Below are 19465 nucleotides of genomic sequence, written 5' to 3' on the forward strand. Positions count from 1 at the left end.
CTCTGGGGAGCGCATTCCATAGATTGGGCGCCACCGCTGAGAAAGCCCTCCTCTGAGTACCTACCCTCCTAATTTCTTTCCCGGAGGGTTCCCGGAGAAGGGCCTCTCCCACCGATCTCAGGGGGCGGCTGGGCATATATGGATGTAAGCGCTCCTTCAGGTAACCAGGACCCAAGCCGTTTAGGGCTTTATAGGTCATCACCAACACCTTGAATTGGGCCCGGACTTCAATGGGAAGCCAGTGAAACTGGGGGAGGACTGGAGTCATGTGAACATAACGCCCCGTCCCCATCAGCAGCCTGGCAGCTCTATTTTGAACCAATTGAAGTATCCTGACCGTCTTCAAGGGTAGCCCCACGTAAAGCGCATTACAGAAGTCAAGGCGGGAAGTCACCAGCGCGTGTGTCACCGTCGCCAGGCAGCCGTACTCCAGGTAGGGGCACAGCTGACGAATCACCCGAAGCTGAAGGTAAGCGCTCCTCGCCACCGCTGTCACCTGAGCTTCCAGTGAAAGCTCCGGGTCGAGGAGCACTCTCAGGCTGCGGACCTTGTCCCTAAGAGGGAGTGCAACCCCATTCAGGACTAGGTTCAATTCACCCTCCCCGAAGCCCGATCCGCCAACCAACAGGACCTCCGTCTTGTCTGGATTGAGCTTCAGTTTAAACTGCAGGCTGACATGCCCCCAGCCCTTGTCTGAGCTGCCTTGCTTTTGCCTTCTGTGAAATGGATATCTGAGCAGGTCCGGAAAAGAAAGGCTTTGGGGTTCGCAGCCTGGACCGCCCCCCCCCTTCTTTGTTTTTTTGGTTCTCAGAAAAGTTACTTTTCTTTTAGCCTTCTGGTTGGGGGAAACATGGCAGCCTTTTTGGGAATGGGAAGCCCCCCACCCCCATGCATCAGCAATTTTGTGAGAGGGCCCACCACTTTCCAAAAATTTCACATGTGCCCCCATGGCCCCAAAGGGCAGAGACCGGAATCTCGAGCCCTTTTTCTGGCCCGCTAGCATTTCCCAGACTGGCATCAAGAGCGGCATCCTCCGCTCCCTGGCCGCCGGCTTGGAGTGCGCTGGAACTCCATCCAGGGAGAAAATGGTTCCGAATCGTCCATCCAGTCTCGCCAGGGAGTGGCTATCTTGCGTCCTCTTTGTGATCTTTGATGGGTTCCTCTCTACAGAGCCGCAACCAACCACACTGCTTGAGCCCTGGTCAAGCTCCCAAGACACTCTGCTTAAGCTCAGAGCCTTCCAGGTGTGACTTGATTTGTGGCAGAGAGAGTGTAAGCTGGGCTTGATCCTTTCGGAACAAGGTATCTTCTAAAGAAAGCACTGTTTCTTGCTGTCCTGGACATGATGACAGTTCCCTAAAATGTAATAAAATGCAGGTTGTCTTCTAAAGCAAAAAGAGAACTGGAGAACCTCTGCACATGTGCTGAGGGAATATCCTGGCGGAGGTGATGAAGCCAAAAAAATCCCCAATGGCAACTGGTGACTTTCTGACTAAAGATGCGCCAGGAAACTGCTTTCAGCCCCAGAGTCCATTTTCTCTGGTGGGATTTTTAGCTGCAGTAGTTTGAAGAGCCAGTGTGGTGTCGTCGTGAAGAGCGTGGGACTGGGACTCAGACGATCTGGGTTCGAGTCCCCGCTCGGCCATGGAGCCAACTGGGTGGCTCTGGGCCAGTCACAGACGCTCAGCCCAACCTGCCTCACAGGGTTGTTGTTGTGGGGAGAAGATGGAGAGGAGAATGATGTAAGCTGCCTTGAGCCCTTTGTAGGAAAAAGGCAGGATATACATTGAATTTCTTTAGGATTCTGAAAGGGGGGTGTCCCTTCCCTTCAGACTTCGCCCTGCACCTGGCCCCTGGAAGCACCGCTCTTGAAGCAGCCTCATCTCAAAGCTGGTCTCCTCGCCGCACCCCTGGCTCGTGAACCACGCCCGCCAAATTCAGACTTTGCACCCAGATCCAGTGGGAAGAACCAGCACACTTCCAGCCTGACGTCTTCTGCAGCGAGGCTCTTTGCACAGACGGGATCGCTGCCAGCGCGGCATCGGCTTGTTCCAGCGAGCTCCTGGGCTCGGGAGACAGGCCAGCATTTGGGCTGCACAGGATGGAGGCGGGGAATCCCTGGAGCAAGCATTTTGCACTGGAGTCTGGGTGTGTCCCCCGCATTCCCAATTCCCATCTTGCTTTGCAGAGACTCATTCCAGGGGACATGGCCTGGTGCCCAAGCAGGGGGATCCAACGACAGACTCTTGCCGGGGTGCCCATGAAATGCACTCGGCTCTTGATTACAGAGCATTATGGGGAATACGGGGGGCAGGCTGAAAGGGGGAATGGGGAGGGGCGGCATCCAAGGTGCACTCCCCGGTCCCCGTTGCCTAGCAATACGCCACAGCTTCCACGCTGTGCGCACCCACACAGGGGCTCTGTCGTCTCTGAGCCCGTGTGGGTGAAACTCAGCCTGGCGCAAGAATAGCCGGAGGTGCGCCGGAGGTCAGGGTGTGCGCTGGAGGCGTTTTTGCAAAGTGGTGTGTGGGAGAAATTGGAGCAAGCTGGATATTCTGTTGTCTTGAGCCTCGCGGCGTTAAGAGGTGTGTGGGAGAGCCCGGGCTAGGAATAGCTGGGTGTACTGCCAGCGGGATTGAGGCCGGGGTATTAGCAGCCCCGTTGTGTGGGAGAGCAGCGGGCGAGCTGGGGCAAGACTGAGGACACCCACTCCTCCTTCCTAAGGTCGGCCCGGTTTACTGCCGGTCTCGCACCGTGCGTTTTGCGTTGTGGGGTGAAGCAGGAGGATGCGGGGACCCTAAGGACAAGCCAACGACCTTTGGGGTGACAGAGTCCGCTTTCCCAGTCAGGAGTGCGGCAGCTCTTGGGTTCAGTTCACGAACCACCCAAGTGTCACAATCCTGAATGAGAACAGGAGTCCATCTTGGGGAAGGAAATGGTGCATTCACTCATTCGCAAAGCGTGAACATCTTCAAAAATATTTTGCTATTGCTTTTCTAAGGAGCTTCGTGTAATGCAGATGTTAAAACCACATAAGCATCATTTTCGCACATTCCTTTATGGGGACAAGTGTGAACTTTTGAGAAATGTATGCAGAAAGGAGCACTTTTCCTCTTCAAACACAATGAAAAGCAGGTTGCAAGTGAAACCGAAAGTTTCTAAGTGCTGTTTGGAGAATTTTTATGATTTTGGATGTCCCTGGTTCTCACAACTCTGTTAGGACCAATCAAAAAATTGCACCAGAACTTGCAAATTTTTGAGTTCACCAGAACTCTGTCACAAAACAAAAAGTGGGGGAAGAAAGAGGAAAGTCCAAGAAAGTAAGATGAATGCTGAGATCGTGAATGCTGTGGTCCAGAAACTGGCTAGTTCCAAAATGGGAGTCTTTCAGTCTGAATGAATTACTCAGCCTTTGTCCTTCTTCTAAACCCCTGAAGTCTACCAACCAGATCCAGATGCAAAATAGCTCAGGAAGGCAGTCAAGAGTGTCTCTGAGCATATTCTCAACTCAAGAATTCATTTTCAGGACAAAGGTGCTCACAGACAAATCAATTCCACACCTTACTCTGGTTCTCAGCTGGAGACCAGAGAGAATCTCGGTTTTAAAAACTCTGCTTGACAATGGGCCATTTTTTCCACAGCCGTACCCTGTTGTTGTTGTGTGGGCAAAATGGTGTTGTTGTGTGGGCAAAATGGTGACTGGAGCAGGGAGGCTTGAGGGATCAGCATGTGAAAGATGGGCCTGCCCTGTTTTTTAGACCACACCTTAATCTGCTTGGCTGTCTTTCCAAATCTTTTTATACTATGCAAAAAAAGAAAGAAAAAGAAAGCCCTTCTCTCTGTGTGTGTGTGTGTGTGTGTGTGTGTGTGTGTCAGATTTTGTGGCCCTCTTGAAAATTCAAGACCCTTTCCTAGCCTGTACAGTACAATGATTATAGCACTTTGCTTGAATGTCTTGGCTGAATGTCTGTTTTTTGGGGAGCCCAAAGTCCTGGAGTTGAACTAGGGGCGGCCCTGTGAGCTGCGTGTCCTCTGGAGGTGTTGGACTACAACTTCTATCAGGCTTGCTCAAGGAAGATGAGCATCATGGTCCTTCACAGCACCTGCTGCAGAAGGCTTTGCTAGGGCATTGTGAAATGTATATATAGAGGAAACATGATGGGGATGGAGAAGGAAAAGCACGTCTGCTTTAGTTTGATGAGTAAAGCAGTGAGGCCCCCTCCCCCCCACCTCCCTCTCTCTCTGTCTCTCTCTCTCACACACACACACACACACACAATATCTATTTGTGTGTCATACTCGCATGTTCTGTCCCATAAGTGGCATCTTTTCCTGGCGATGAGAAGACACACACAAGAAGGGATAAATATATCCACCCTTCCCCTTCCGCGCCACAGCCCTCGGCTGCAGCGCACCCCCGTGGGGCGAACGGGGGGGGCGCCTGGGGGGGGGGGGGGGACACCAGGCCCCAGGCCCCAATGCAGGGGCTGCAGCATGTGAATAGTTGTCCCCTTTTAAAACCAGCCCGAACTGGACTTTCCCAGCAATGGCAAGGGGTGTTTGTTCAGACGGGCCACAAAACGTGCCACACAATCTCCCCAGCACACAACTCTCGTTAGGTGACTGTCTTAAAAAATTATCCCGGCAGGGCGGCGAGCTGCAAAGCGAGACGGGGCAGAGGTGCCCAGTGGGGCTGCAGCCCTGGGAGGCCATGCTCCCACCCCCTGCTCCTGCTCTCGAGGGGCACTTGCTGAGGCAAAAGTCCGGGGCCCTGAGGACACCTCCTGCGCTGTTCCCCTTGCAGGAGTGGCTCTGGGTGCCCCGGGGCGCACCTGCCGCTCCCCCTGCCACATCCTTCTGCCGGGGTCTTTCCCTGACAGCCAATGTCCCTCCCTCCCCGCCCGCCCATCCCCTTGTACAAATAGGGGTATTGCCCCGGCCACACACACAGGGGCTCCAGAGCAAATGCGGATGAGGAGGAGCCAATAAGTGCTTTTCGCCCTCGAACTGAGGCTCCCGCTCTGGATCCAACTTGACTTCCCAGAAGGCTTCTGGGCTCCACAGGGCATTCTGGGCTAAGGGCCTCCTCTCTGACTCACCTCAGTTTTGCTGTCTGTGAAATGGATGCTGCAGAAACCTGTGGGTTTAAAAAAAAGAAAAAGAGCGTTTCAGAGCTTGGACAGCCTCCCCTTTATGGGCAAGTCACTGTCCTTTTAGCCTTCTGGCTTCGGCTGAGAGCAGCCATGCCTATTGAGGCTGCGATTCGGTGAAAGCACCCACAATAGGCTCCCAAAATCCCAAATGTGCCCACCAGCCCCCAAAGCATCAGGGACCCCCATTTCGGAGGAGGGTGGACAGATCTGTGGGGTTGGAGCAACGGTGTCCCAGTTGCTGCTGGATGGATGGCTTGCGTGGAACCTCCAGAGTCAGGGGCAGTCTAGCTCTCTGAATGCCAACTGCTGGGGGCAAAAAGCAGGAGGGGTGCCCATCTGGGCATCTGGTTTTTCACTGTGGGGAACAGGAGGCTGAAGTAAAGGAACCTGCAATCGAACCAAATAGGGCTCCGTTTCCTGAGACCCTACTGAATAAAATTATATTTACTGTGCAACTTCCCAACAGGATTTCCAGAGAATCAGACTAGTGGCCTTTCCAAGCAGCGTGTGGGTTCTGCCGGCAAGATCCAGCCCTGCCTAAGCAGCTCTCTGTACACACAGCCCAAACCTCAAGGTACCCTTTTGAGTCACTGAGGGAAATGTGAGATTATAGCCATGTCACTGCTAAATGAATGTACTGTCAGAAGGAGAGAATTGTTCAGAGATTATTGTATTTTTCTGTTACAGTAATACAGTAGAACCAAAACAGGAAAGGCAGACAAGCAGACAGAAAGACACTCTCCATCAGTTAAAATTGTCCTTTATTGATTGACAGCACCGTAACAAACAGCATGGACCATATTTTTGCTGATTTTTTTAGTGCTCTTTCACAGTAACACACTGGAGACAAAATAGCAGAGCAATAGAAAGATGTGCTATCAATTAAACCTGGATCACTGTCCAGAGATGCTTACAGTGACATACCGGTCACAAAATGCCTTTTTGCTGACTAACCCACAAAAGCTGTGGTTGGAGAACTAGGCTTCGTCAAGTTTTCAGTCTCTGGCTCCCACACGTTCCTCTTCTCAGGACTCTTACATAAAAGACACAGGAATTCATCCTGTCAGGTGGATGATGGGAAAGACTTCCCCTGTTGAATTTCTGGGAAGGAGGGCAGGGCGAGCAACCGTGGCAGAGCGTGTCTTGGGCACAGGGGAGAGAAGGACAACGGATCTTTTCTCTTGGCCAACGAAAGCCGCGTCTTCTTGGGATTTGGCCGTGCCACCAACACACCACAGATCAGAAGAACCACAGCTCCCCGCAGCAAAGCTGGTTCGCCCCACCGGGAAATCAGCCCACCCGAACCCCACACCCAAAACTCCGCACAAAACTGTGCCCACCAGTCATTCTGCAAGGACGAGGCTGCCAGCCCGTCAGCCGACCCGGCTTCCCATTGCCCCCCCGCTTTCTGCCCGGTTCTTGTGGTCGAGTGACTCACCCAGTCCAACACCGCTTCCTTGTCAGTTTCTGTTTGACTTTGATTCAGCCACAAGCTGGGCAGGGTTTTGAAACCCCAGCATCAGATTCCGAGCACCGGGTGGGGTGGGGTGAAGGGTTGAGAGAAGAATGAACAAACATGTTTTCATATGACTCCGGTAACCTCTAACAGCTGGTGGAAGGCTGGCCAAAAAAAAAAAAAAAAAAAAGCAGCATCTGTTGAATTTCTGCCTGCCTGCCACTGATTGTGTGATGAATGCATTAAAGGCTCTGTAGTGGGGTTTATTTATGCTGGCCATCTCAGCCTTGCAGGTTTATTATGTAAACCATCTACAGAGCCAGAACACATACAAAAGTGTTTAGGAAACAAACAAACAAACAGCAGGCCAGTTTCTGAGGGGGGGGGGTTCCAGGCATCAAGGCATTGGAGGAAAGCTCCAGAAAAAATGGACAGGTAAGACTACCTACCAGGAGAGAGAAGCTGAGATCATGAGCCATGATCCAGGAGGAAAACCAAATGCACACTCTGTGCATGCTCAGAGAACATCTGAGAACAAGGAGCCTTGCACAATTGTTTGCCTTGCAGGCCACTCCTAGTATTTTGAATATGGGTTTGCTTAGCCCTGAGGGCCACCTTTCCCCTCACACTTTCTCTCCGAGATTATGTGAGCAAAACAGCCCAGTGCAAGAATGAGACAGCATCTCAACCTTGCCAGACTGAGGAAGCAGCTCAGAGGCATTCTGCTCATGCTCAGACCCGCTCTGGCCTGGGTTGCACTCTGCTGCACCTCTTCCGTGCCACTTTGATGTAATTTAATCCACAATGCTGATTCAGGGCAGCCTACTAAATGCTCGCTCTTCGCGATCTCGTGTCATCGATCTGTCTGACGATGCTGCCCAAGTCCGAGACGAGAGCACCGGAAGCAGAGGGACCACTGGCTACCCTCACCTGAGATGCTTCGATTAAAACCGCGCACAGATCCTGCTGACAGATCTCCCTGGAGGACGCCTGCCAGCCTGCCACAGCTGGGAGTTCCCACATTTCCCGGTTGACACTGCTCTGATGTCATCACACCTACATCCCAATCGCATGGGGTTTGGGTGCATGTGACCTGGGTTCAGATCCCTGTTTGGGTGGCTCCGTTGGCCTGAAAACAAAGCCGTGACTCAGTTTCTCTGGCCTGTAAAATGGGGAGAAAAGGTGCGCATAGGGAGGGTCTCGATGGGGACCGTCTCAAGACAGGCGTGGTAAGACTTCGGTGGGCTTCTCCACGTGGGTTTGAAGCCGCGGGGTGGGGGGTGGGAATTCTTGTCCTTTCAGCCCTGGGGTGTGACGCAGTGGGGAGGCCGGATTTTGAGCCATGGGATGGCAGGAATCGAGTCACCGTGGGTCAGAGACCAGACTGGAAGCTGTGAGTCACAGCATGGGCGTGTGAATGTCCATCAGCTGTTCCCTGAAAGGAGACTAGGACGGAAGATGAAGATGTTCTGTTCGCCTGCAGGTAATGGGGGGGGGGCTTCTAGGGCCTCATGCCTTAAAAAAAGAAAGATGACAACTGTGACTCTGGCCATGCCTGGACAGCCAGCCCTCCAGCCTCAGGGAAGGAAGAACCTGATTTTCGCCCGGGGTGGGGTGGGGGGCCGCCTTTGGCCTTTTTCTTCTGCTTTCCTTTTATAAGAATTTGCATTGGAAGCAGGACAACAAACCCGGCGCATCCAGTTCTCAAAAGGCAGCATCTGGCGGCCGCCCCCCGCCCCCCTGGTCGCCCCCCACCCCAGCTCTGCCTGCATCCAGGACGGGCCCCCAGTGCGGTTCCAAAAGAGCATGCGGCCCTTGGGTGAGGTTCCGCACCCAAGGCGCGGGGGGGGGCACGTCCGAGGAAGGGCTTTGGGGGCGACCGGGCCCCTCCGCAGGGGGCCGAGCGCGCGCGCCGCAGTGCCCTGCCCTTCTAGCCGCGGGATCCCATGGAAAGGGCAGGCGGCGGGGGGCCCTCCGGCCCAGGGGCGGGAACGCGGGTCCCTGGCGGAGACGTCCAGGAGCCGGGTTCCACCTCGGCGGCCGGTAGGCGGCCAGCTGGCCGCAGCCCCGTTCCGCCGCAGGCCGCTGCCGGAGGCCCCAGCCGGGCGAGCGATCCTGGCGGGCACCCCATGCGCGCGCCCGCGCGCGGCCCCGGCGGCAGCGTTGCGTCACGGCCCGTCTCCCCCTGGAGCAGCCTGCGGCGGCCGCCTCCGCCCCCTTCGCCTTCCTCGCTCCGTGGGCCCTGCCCCCCAGCCCTCCTCCTCCTCCTCCTCTCCACGCCCCACCCGGCAGAATGTCCCTACTCTTGCGCGCCTCTGCGCGTGTGGCATAAAAACTTTTCGAGCGCCTCCCAGACATTAAAAACCCGCAGGCGGGCGGCGGGACGCTTCGGCGGACGGAGCAGCTGCCCTCGGAGACGGATTGAGCCCCTGTTCTGCCGCGCTCGCCGGACTCGCCCTCCCGACGCGCGGATCCGGAGATGCTCGCCGCCCAGCGGTGAGGTCGGGCGCCCGCTGTCCAGAGGCCCCGCACGGATTCCGACGTCGCTCGGGCGCCCGCTGCCCAGAAGAGGCGCCCGGTCGCGCTCCGGTCTGCTGGCCCCGGGAGGCGCTTCGGGACCGGGTCCTCCTGTCCTCGTTCCCGTGCGCGACTTCGGTGAGTCCCTCGCAGCCGGGGCGCCCAGAGCCTCGTCGGGGCTTGACTCCGGGGGTCTGCGCCCCCGAATTCCGTGGGAGATCCCCCGCGCGCGCACAGACAAAGGTTTCCGCCGTGGGTTGGCTGCCATCGCTTCTCTCTGGCTGCGGTTCCACCCGCACGGACCGCTGCCTCTCACTCCCGAGTAGACAGTGCCCGTGCTTGGCTGGTGGATCGTTTCCTGCAGCATTAATTCTCGCTCGTCCGTGCCCGTCCCTTCCCTGTTGAACTTGGGGAGCTCGCGTGGATATTTCGCGTGTCCTCGCTTGAGCCTCTGAGAAGAAACAAAGAAAAAAACCGGGTTTGTTTTATTCTGTTTTTAAGGGAGAACTGAATCAGTGGCCACACTCCTAAAACTCCCAGCCTTTGGATTTTCAGTCGCTGTCTCCTTGGGGGAGGCGGGTGATTCCTGCCCAGGACTCCAGTGAGACTTCCTCTAGAGTAAACGTTCATAGCTTTGCAGAGATTAGGCGAACCAGCCCTTCCGCTGTTTGGGTTTTTTTTGGGGGGGGGTACTTCCCAGTGCAACCCTAAACTGGACCGTTGTGAAGGAAGCCCCACTGGGCTTCATATCCCTTAGACTGCAGCCTTATGCGTGCATAGGATTGGGGCCCCGGTGTCCCACAAGCGCGAGAGAGAACTCACTTCTCGGTTTTGCGGGGAAAGGAGGACATGGGATGCGTTGAGGTGGGGAATCCAGCGGGGAAGGTGCCGATCAGCAATAGGGGATGAACCTGAACTGTGGGGAAACCCAAGACGGGGAGAACACGCTGGCCTCTTTGTGGAGCTGGTGCCCCACTGCCCAGCAATAAGCTGAAATGTTCTTGATCCGCGTTTTCTGGGCGGGGGGGGGGGGCATCGCTTCCCCACGAACAAGTCTGCTAGGTCTCATGAGTATCCAAAGTGCTTTTCCCGAGCTGAGTTGCCACAACCTTGCCTGGCAAGGCGACAGATGTGGAGGGGAGGGAGCAGAAATGGGCTGCCCCAGGACCTAACCCTCACAACTCTCTGTGACAGACAGCAAAGCCTTGTTCTGCCAGGCAAGAACCAGGTCTGCGTCAAGTCAAGCCTTTTCCAGCCAGCGCAGCCTTCTCCTCCCCACAGCATGAGGGCTAGAAACTTTTCAAAAGCAGCAAAGCCAAAGAAGGGCATTGTTCAGGGAAATAGGCAATTCCTTGGAAGAGAAACTGTTTGGAGTGCCCTCCTTTTCTCACATATGGGAGGAAGGGGCTCCTCTGGAGACGCACACCTATTTCCCTGTGTTTTAATTTGGGGGAGATGTAGACCCAAAGTCTCTGTCGTCATCCACATGGCCAGGAACCGCATATTCCAAGAGAGAGTCCACCCCCATTCCTGGCTCCGTCTAATATATTTTTCCAGGAATCAGTTTACTGCAGTGTTCCTGGTCGTTTGGGAGGGGACGCAAATTCCCTAGCTGCCCAAGCCCACAAGAGGCTGCGGGGGATGGGGGGGGAGAAGCTTCTAAAGGACACAGGCACCCACACGCGTCAAGAGTGCTTAACCTCTGTAATTCCAGAAGGGCAGCCATGTAAGTCCATTGTAGCAAAACCAAGTCAGAGCCCTGTGGCACCTTAAGGGGATCCTGTCTTGGTACAGAATGCTGGCCCTTCTCAGAACGCTGCGCCTTGCCCTTCAGGCCCCAGAAATCCCGCACTGGGATCCCTGGAATGTGTGGGGAGCACCCCTGCTTTTTGCTTCGGAGCATACACTTGCTGCATGCTCAGAGGCACCCCGTTCTTCCCTTCTGCGTGGCCAAGCATCTGCATCTAAAGGTTGAAGGAGACTTTGTGTGTAGGGGGGAGGTTTTGAGGGGGTCCTTTTCCAGAAAACTGGCCCCATACACACATGCAGGCACTGCATTTTCCTTCGGTGTGACGGCTTCAGCCTCCCAGAGGTTGGCCAGGGGTGCGGGTGCTTGCAGTCCAACTGAAGGGCGCCGGAACGCACGGCGGTTTCGGGGAGGCGTGCTTGTTACTAGACAAAGAAGAGATTCTTTGTCTAGAAATCAGGCCAAGAGAAGGTGGAGGTGGCCGTGGGGACTTCCTAGCATTGTGGAGGGCTGCGGGCTGCTGGGGGCAGGAGGAAGGCCGTGCGTTGGAGCATATTCTCCGGCTCCGTTTGCCGGAAGGAGAGTGGGGAGGGAGGGGGAGGCCTGGGTGCCCGGTATGCTTCATGCAGGTCCCTGTGGGGGCGAGGTCGTGTCCCAAAGCCCCGCTGCTTCCGTGCACCCCAAAGATCCCTCCAGCCTTGGCCGGGCCAGAGACAAGAGAGTGGAGCTGCGTTTTCTTCCTTTCTCTCTCTCTCTTTTTCGTGGGGAGGGGTCACAAGTCATTTTACAAGGGCAAGCAGGCATTGCTTCCGGGGGGGGGGGGGTGTGGGTGCTGGTCTCGGGGGGGCAGGATGATGGGACAGTGAGTGGATTCGGCATGGAAGCCTTCTGTTGACAGAGAGCCAGAAAGTGTTCAGTTTGCATTGCGTCCCTCTTGTCAGAGCGCAGATGTGGACCCAGACACCCGGTTTCCGCTTTGCCAAAAATGGGGGGATAATTCATGTCCTTTAAGGAGCTAAGTTTCCCTGAGCCATAGGGAGGGAAACTTACAGACTGCTAAATCTGTTGGCAATGCCACAGACTTGGAAGAGGGTGTCTCTGAGCATGTGCAGAGTGCATTTCCTTTTCAGCCAATCCCTAAATATTTGATTTGGCTTAGGTGTCTCATTGTTCATAAAATGCCATGCACCCTCAATGAACCTGGACTGTGATTGGGGGGCGGGGGCAACACCCTTGTTTATTAGGGGGGCTGTCTTAGCAGCAACTCCATGGGGGCAACAGAAAGATTACATTGCTAAGGACGCAGGGGTGTTGAATGTGGCGACCCTCTTCTCCTTAGCATAGCGTTAGGAGAGGCGCATTGCAGCCACAAGCATCAAAACCTCGCTTGCGGGCTTCTGTGCTTCCAGCAAAGGGGCGCACTTTGATGCCATGGGCGCGGTTGGAACTGCGAGGCCGTCCAGTTCCCTACGGAACTTGGATTCTTTGACTTAAGAAACTGAAATGCTGGAAGAGCCGCTAGCACCTCCCCGTCCCCTCCTTCCCTTATTCCGATTTGGTGGGCTGCTGCAGGCGCCAACTTTGGAGTGCCACAGAACCCTTTCATGGCAGCAGAGCTGCTGAAGCGTCTCCGTCGCAAGTGCGTGCCTGCCAAGTTGTTTGTGTCTCCTTTGACGTGTGTTAGCCAAACACACTTTGTGGTTTCCTGCCATGGAAATGGGCAGAGTCTCACAGAGACAGGCGGGGAGCCGGCCCGACTTGAGTGACAGATACTGCCTGCGTCATTGGCTATGGATTGGCAAAGTTTCCTGACACCCAATTGTCTCACGAGCACGAAGCCAAACTGCTTTTTTTTTTTAAGCCAAGATGCACCGGGTTTTAATATTTTTATTATTATATTTATTATATGCTTTTGTTTGTCTTTGTTGTGAGCCGCCCGGAGGCTTTGTTGCGATGGGGGCGGCATAGAAATGTTTTAAATAAATAAATAAATAAATAAATAAATAAATAAGGTTAGTTGCTGAGAAAAGATCCCTGTCATAGGGAGGAAGTGAGCTTCAGAGAACTTGGTTCATTTCTGGCTTTTTTCCTGCAAGAAAACCAAGGCAGCCCTCAGAATCATTTCCTTCTCTTTCGCTTGCTATGCTCACAACAACCCTGGGAGGTGGGTCAGCCTGAGAGGCAAGTCTCCCAGTCAGTCCTCCGAGTCCCAGACCAGCATCCCAACTCCTGAGCGATGCCGTTTATCACAAATCCTGGGCAGAACGTGTTCAAGACAAGCCCCTTCATTTGCTCCAAACAAACTCTTTTCAACCATGTTTGGCAGCTCATAGGGGCCAAATGCAAAACCAAAATTTATCCCAACCTCTGGCCACCCTTCTGTATCTAACAGCCGGGGAGGCAGCAGAACAGACCTCTGCACCAAAAGGAACATCTGAAAAAAAGATACTAGGGCTTCATTTCTTCCTATACACACAAAGGTCATTTTTGCTTTTAAACTCTAAGCTCACAGGGCACAGAGACCTGTTCCTCGTACTTATGACTGCACCATATCCGAAATGATGCTACATGAATAATACCACCTCTATACCCCTACTCCAATCCTCCAGGATATATCTTATTTACATAATTTTAACATTAGCTGGCTTTAGCTGGCAACCTTCACAACAACCCTGTGAAGGAGACTAGAATCACATGGCAGTGACACAGCCCAGAGTTTTGTGGCCGTGAACAGAATTTGAACCCAGGTCTGGGCCAGCCACACACACCCCCCCCCCCTTATTAATTCATCTTTGCCTTCCGGAACACGCACATATAATGTTTTGCAGCGGCAATGGCTTTATTCTGCCAGCAGAGGGCGCCCTTGCTTTGCTGACTCATTCCTTAGAAAATCTCCAATTGGAATTTATGTCGATTTTCTGTCCCTGTAACCAAAAGCGGACGCAGACCCCCAAATGCTGCTGTTGCTGATTTTTATGCACTGGCAAGGGGTCCAGGCTGCCAGATTCACAGCTCAGCCCCTTGAGTCACCTTCAGAAGCAAAGGAAAACTAGCAAAGCAACCTGTCGCGACCTCAGAGCACCTTGGATTTAAGATCCAGGGGAGCAGAGAGGCTAATTTTCCTTCCCAACTGCCTGCAAAAATAAACCTCAGCTTGCATTTTGCTTTCATCGAACCCCCGTTGCCTGCTGATGGGCGGCTGGGAGCAGAAGGAGCAGAATGGATGCTTTTCTCAAAATTTGAATGACAGTCTTCCTAGCCGGTAAGATTACCGAGGTGACCTGAGAGTACCCCAGCTTAGAAGAAAGAGCAGGGTGCTGTTTGCCTGGATCACTTGCGTGGTGACAGCAGAACAGCCCGGAATAGCTGGAGTCATATTTCAGAATGGAGCGATTCCGACCTTGGGCAAGGCCTTTGTCCTCTTTCCAAAGCCTTTCCGTCGTCCTTGGCTTCCTCGCCCTCGTTCCTCGCCAGTTCACCCTGCACACCACCACCCCTGCGCAGCTGATCGGTGCGAAGGCAGGTCCTCAATCGGCACCTCAGAAGAAAATGTCCTGTACAACCGATAATGCCGCCTTCCCCTCCCCAGAGGTGGGGCAGGAGTGGGAACGGTTGACGTTCCAGGGCCCCATCAAGGTGATAAGAGCAGCCTCTGCACTCCAGCTTGCCAAGAGTGCCACGGGAAAACGCCCGCGATCAGGTGCCAAAGAGTCCCGTGACTCTCCAAAGCTTCCCCACTTGGGTATTGATCTGTGGTGGCACAGAGATAGACTAGTTTGACATCTGTGGGAGGGCTGCTGCCCGCACCACAACCTAGCCTAGCCTTCTCTACCTCCGTTGGCAAACTAGTATTATGCATTATTTTTCAAAGCCCATGTATTATTTTTCTAAATGTACCTCTGGGAGCACATGTCAGAGGTCGGTCCCATTCCGGGAGTTACTCCCAGGTTCAGCAAAGATGGGAGATCTGCCCGGATTTCAGGTCCAGTGGGATCTGCCTGGCTTTCTTATTGCTCATCAGTGGGTCAGACTGGATGACCTCTTGGTTTCCTTCCAAGGGACTCTGACATAGCACTTTGAAAGACAGGAGGATGGGATCAAAGGCAGTTCTCTCCCTCTCATCACCAGGGAATAATGTTCCTGGCTCTTTGCTCTCTGAATCTTCTCTCTCTCCCTTTGGTTAGTAGTTAAACTAGTTGGAGTTAGACCAGAACCAGGTGTGGCAGGACCTGCATCCGAATCAGCACTTATCTGTGACCACTGTTTTGTCTTTGAGCTTAATTTATTGATTTACCTTTTCACTTGTATGCGGCCAGCTAGCATTGCAGGATCTCTAGGCAGCTTGCAACATAGATTGAAAACACAGCCTTAAAAAGAATAAAACATCATATTAAAAAAATCAAAACAACAATATCACAGTGGCCATTTAAAATATAGCAAGTGAAAAGGACAACTGTATACACCATTAACGCTGAATAGATAAACATCAGTTGTGAAAATGCCTGGTAAAAAGAGATGTATTTGCCCAGTGCTGAAAAGAGAATTGATGGCAGGCGAATCTCTCTGGGGATCCTATCTTGTTAGTGGGGGTAATCACCGAGAAGACCCTTCCATTTGCCGTCCACCTCACCCCCTTGATGGACGGCTCTTTTAGAAGGCCCTCCTGCCCAGATCTTAATGGTGGGGGGATAAAAATAGGAGAAGACAGTGCTTTAGCCTGATCCTAAGCCCTTGAGTTGACTCGCTGGAGAAGAGCCTAATGCTGGGAACAATTGACGGCAAAAGGAACAATTGACGGCAAAAGAAGGAGGGGGCGGCAGAGGGTGGGGTGGCTGGACGGAGTCGCTGACCCGGTTGGCATGAGCTTAGGTGGACTCTGGGGATGGTGGAGGACAGGAAGGCCTGGAGGAGTGTTGCCCGTGGGGTCGCGATGGGTCAAGCACGACTTCACGACTAACAACAACAAAGCCATTGAGGGCTTTTTATGTCTAAAGAAGCTCGTTAGATTGGGCCCAGTGGTTCTGACCACCCTAAAGGGTTTTGGGGCAGGTAAAAAGGGGCAACCGGGATGCAAATTCTGTCTGGGGGCCTTTGAGGAAAGGGATGTTAGCAGAAGGAAAAGGACTGGTGCATGCTCAGGGCAGAGAGCTTCTCCAAGTTGGGCCCAGTTGGAAGGCTCTTCTGCGCAACAAACGGGACAGTCGTGAGGGGGCTGCTTTTTCGGATGTGCTTCCCCCCACAAGCCAGGTGCCCAGTGCGCAGATCTGGGGAGCTCTCTCCCATTCAGTGCACATAAGCAGTTGCACAAAATTGCTATAGAAACATAGAAACAGAGCGAGTCAGAAGGGGCTTCCTGGGCCATCTAGTCTGACCCCGGCTCAGCTGGCTCCACTCACAACATGCCCACCATGTGTACATCCAGCCTGTCCTTGGACACCCGCACCGATGGGGCCTCAACCACCTCCCAGGGAAGCCCATTCCACACCCTGGGGGTCCTGACTGTTATGTGCACTTTTCCCACACCAACTAAAGGGCCAAAACTAAATGACCTCTATGGAATTCGTTGGAGGAATGCAAAGATTAAGCTTTAAATCCTTCATGGCTTGGAAGCCTCATCCGCTAATGCAGCAGCTCAAGGCAAGCTGAGGCCCTCTGCACATGCTTCCAAGAACACTGCTCTTCTGTCCTGGTGTCCCCACTCTTCTCATCCTCTTCTTCCCTTCAGCTACTCTTTTGCTGCCCTTCAAGGAGTCAAGCTTCTAGTCCTCTTGAGTGCTCCCTGCCGTCCAGAAAAGGGGAAATGCAATCAAAGCATTTTGCCTCCAGTTTCTGGCCCAACCCACAATGAGCCGTGTGCTGTGCAGTTCTAGGGATCCGTGAGGTGCTGTGCAGGTTCTGTGAATGTCGGAACATCTCGGTGCGTGTAGGGGGAAAGCAGGGTATGTGGGGTTTGCTAGAGTCTTTCTAAGCTGAGTTCAAGATCAAGCGCACGTGCAAAGAACTCGGAGACTTCCCCCGATTCCGGGTGCTGCCGTGGAGTAGTAGCAGTAACATTAAGAAAAGGATTTTCTGCTTTGTTGATTTTAAGTTTCTAGCCCCTCCTGTTTTCCATAGCACTGCTGGCAGTCTGCCCTCGTTGCACCCGTTCTTTCAGAATTAGGTCAAAGCTGCAATTAAGGCCATGCGTCTTTCATTTTTATTAATTATGGCCATTGTATTAATATTAAGAATTATTATTTCAGGTCTTTTTTTCTTGATTTCAAGTTTCTGGCCTCTTCTGTTGGAGGAAGAGAAGGCTTCTCCAAGTTCCACTCATTCCTTTAAAATCAGATTGCCGCTGGGACAAAAGCCCCCCTAAAAATTCTGAGTGGTACCAAAGCCGTAACGGGAGTGACCCGTTGGGTTTGCAGGCCAAAGCCGGCAGGGCGCATGGGGCAGAAAATGTTTGTTTATTCTTGCTGCCATCTGTGCAAAGGGGTGGATGGGCAGAGTTGAGGCGAATATTTGATTTCAGAAAAAAACTCAAGGCAGAAGGATTTGCCCAGGAGCAGGCAGCGGGGCGAGGGGAGCAGCCAATTAATCTGGGGGCAGGATGCAGATTCAGGGCCTCTGAAGTGCCTCAGGGTAGCAAGGAGGGACCTTGCACTGATTTGGGCCTCCAGGATTCGGGGCTCCACTCTGAGACTCTGCAGCAACCACTGCTCCCTGCAGTGCTGACCCCCACCCCAAAAAGGAACCAATGCAAAAACAACTTTTAAAAACATCAGCAGCCCCTTGTCTACTCAGAAGCAAGTGCTCTTGGGTCATGGATTGTAATCCCTGGCTGACAGAACAAGGCCTGCAACCTAATTATATTCAAAGAGAAACCTTTCCCCCCTTTTTAATTGTGCCTTCCTAAATTTACAAACAAGACAGCTTTATCATCTCATCATGTGTGTGCGCGCGCACGCGTGTGTAAACATAATTTTTATTTTATTGATTGTTCAGATACATAGTGGAAACTGTTTAGACTAAAATGCCACAGGAGCAGTTAAAATACAAGATTGCAAATAATATTCATTATATAATTATAACCCGTGTCGTCCTTTCTGGGTCGAGGGGTGCGCATGTATAGACAAGAGAGATCATCCACCCCATTTTTCTATAAAGCTCTTTGTTGTAGAAATAATATATTATGAATGGAGTCCTTTAAAGGGGGAAGGAAGTGGGGGGGCTGCATGGGGGCGGGCTTCTGAGAAGCGCGTGGGCGGAACCGCCCTCCATCCTGGCACCTCGAAAACTCCGCCCATCGTTGCTTTACCGCGGTGGGCGGGGAGGGAAGGGGGAAGAACCGACGTATCCGGTCTCCTTCCACGTGCAGGGAGGGGGTACGGAAGAGCCCCGAAGACGTCTGCTATTGGCCCAGAGCGTGCGCTCCGGGGCGCTCGGAGAGCTCGGATTGGCTGTGGCGGGGCCAGCCGAGAGTATTAGGGATGGAGGGGGGAAAAGATGAATGGGGAGAAGGAGGAGTGAAGCTCCGCCCCCGTGTAGAACGTTGATACATTATAACTTTTTTCCCCTCCCCTTCTCTTTCATCTCCCCTCCCTCTGCCCGGCGCCGGTTACTTTCACACCAGACTTCGGGAGCGGCGGCGCCGGAGCCGGCTGCTGTGCTTGTTTGTGTGTGGCTAGCCGCGGGTTCGAGCCCAAGGTGGGGAGGAAGGAATTGAGAGGGGGAGGTGGATTAAATATACAAATTTTTACGTCTACTTTTCTTTCATTGCTTTAGTCAATTTTGGTAAAAGGAGGAAGTAGATTTTTTCGTTACCCTCCTTTTCGCTCCCATTGTCAAAGCTGTTGGAAGGGGGTGGGTTTTTTGGGTAAGGGAGGAGGAGGGTGGGGGACTTAAAAGGACAAAAGGCGAGAGACAAAGAGAGGAAAAAAGACAGGGAAAAGCACGACGGAGCTCGCGCCGGGATCTGCTCCGAGCGAGGAAGTGGAGTCACTTCGGCGTCGTGTGGACGCGAGTGGGAAAGGCACGCCTTTGTCTACCGGCTCTGTGTTCATATCCTGCCTTCCCATCTCTCCACACCCACCCAGGTAATCGAATGGACCACCAACCCACCCCCAGGAGCTGCAGCCGGGGGCCCCCAGCCTGCGAGTCGGTTCAGAGCGACCCGTCGATGAATGTTTTCGTCCACACGACCACCGGGGCCCGGTATGAGCTCTCTGTGCCCGTGGAAGAGACGGTGGAAGGTCTGAAGCGCCGCTTGTCTCAGAGGCTCAAAGTCCCCAAGGAGCGCCTGGCCTTGTTGCACAAAGAAAGGTAAGAGAAGGCCACTCGCGCCCTCTTCCTCTCTTCCTCCGCGGCCCCGATTCACGATCAGTACGTGGGGCTTCGAATCCACCTGATTTTAAGGAGACTGACGGCGCTGTGCCGTGGCTCCTCGGGAGGAAAATCCACTGGGTTAAGTCGGACTCCCCCTCCCCCCCCGGGGGGGGTTCCCTTGGGTCTCCCGAGTCCGGAGCAGTTTTCTGAGCTTATGAACAAGCGTGAGGGGGAGTGGGTGGTCTACTCGGAAGAAAGCCTTACTGAAGGGCTCAAAGGGAGCTG

The 19465-nt window shown here is 53.6% G+C and overlaps 1 protein-coding gene across 2 annotated transcripts in view; it reads left to right on the plus strand.

Moving 5' to 3' along the window:
• The first annotated feature begins 8956 nt into the window (after positions 1 to 8956).
• MIDN (midnolin) overlaps positions 8957 to 19465 on the plus strand; it is a 37481-nt gene continuing 26972 nt past the window's right edge. The window contains exons 1-2 of one of the 2 annotated variants that reach the window (XM_044455874.1): positions 8957 to 9264; positions 18952 to 19177. In XM_044455874.1, coding sequence (XP_044311809.1) covers positions 18960 to 19177 — 218 coding nt within the window. In that variant the 5' untranslated portion in view covers positions 8957 to 9264; positions 18952 to 18959. Of the gene's footprint in view, positions 9265 to 18475; positions 18563 to 18951; positions 19178 to 19465 lie in introns of those variants that run through there. The other variant, XM_044455875.1, reaches the window with a different exon arrangement.

This window comes from Varanus komodoensis, unplaced genomic scaffold (genome assembly GCF_004798865.1).
Source record: "Varanus komodoensis strain SLA01 unplaced genomic scaffold, ASM479886v1 scaffold80, whole genome shotgun sequence".
NCBI classification, from domain to species: domain Eukaryota; kingdom Metazoa; phylum Chordata; class Lepidosauria; order Squamata; family Varanidae; genus Varanus; species Varanus komodoensis.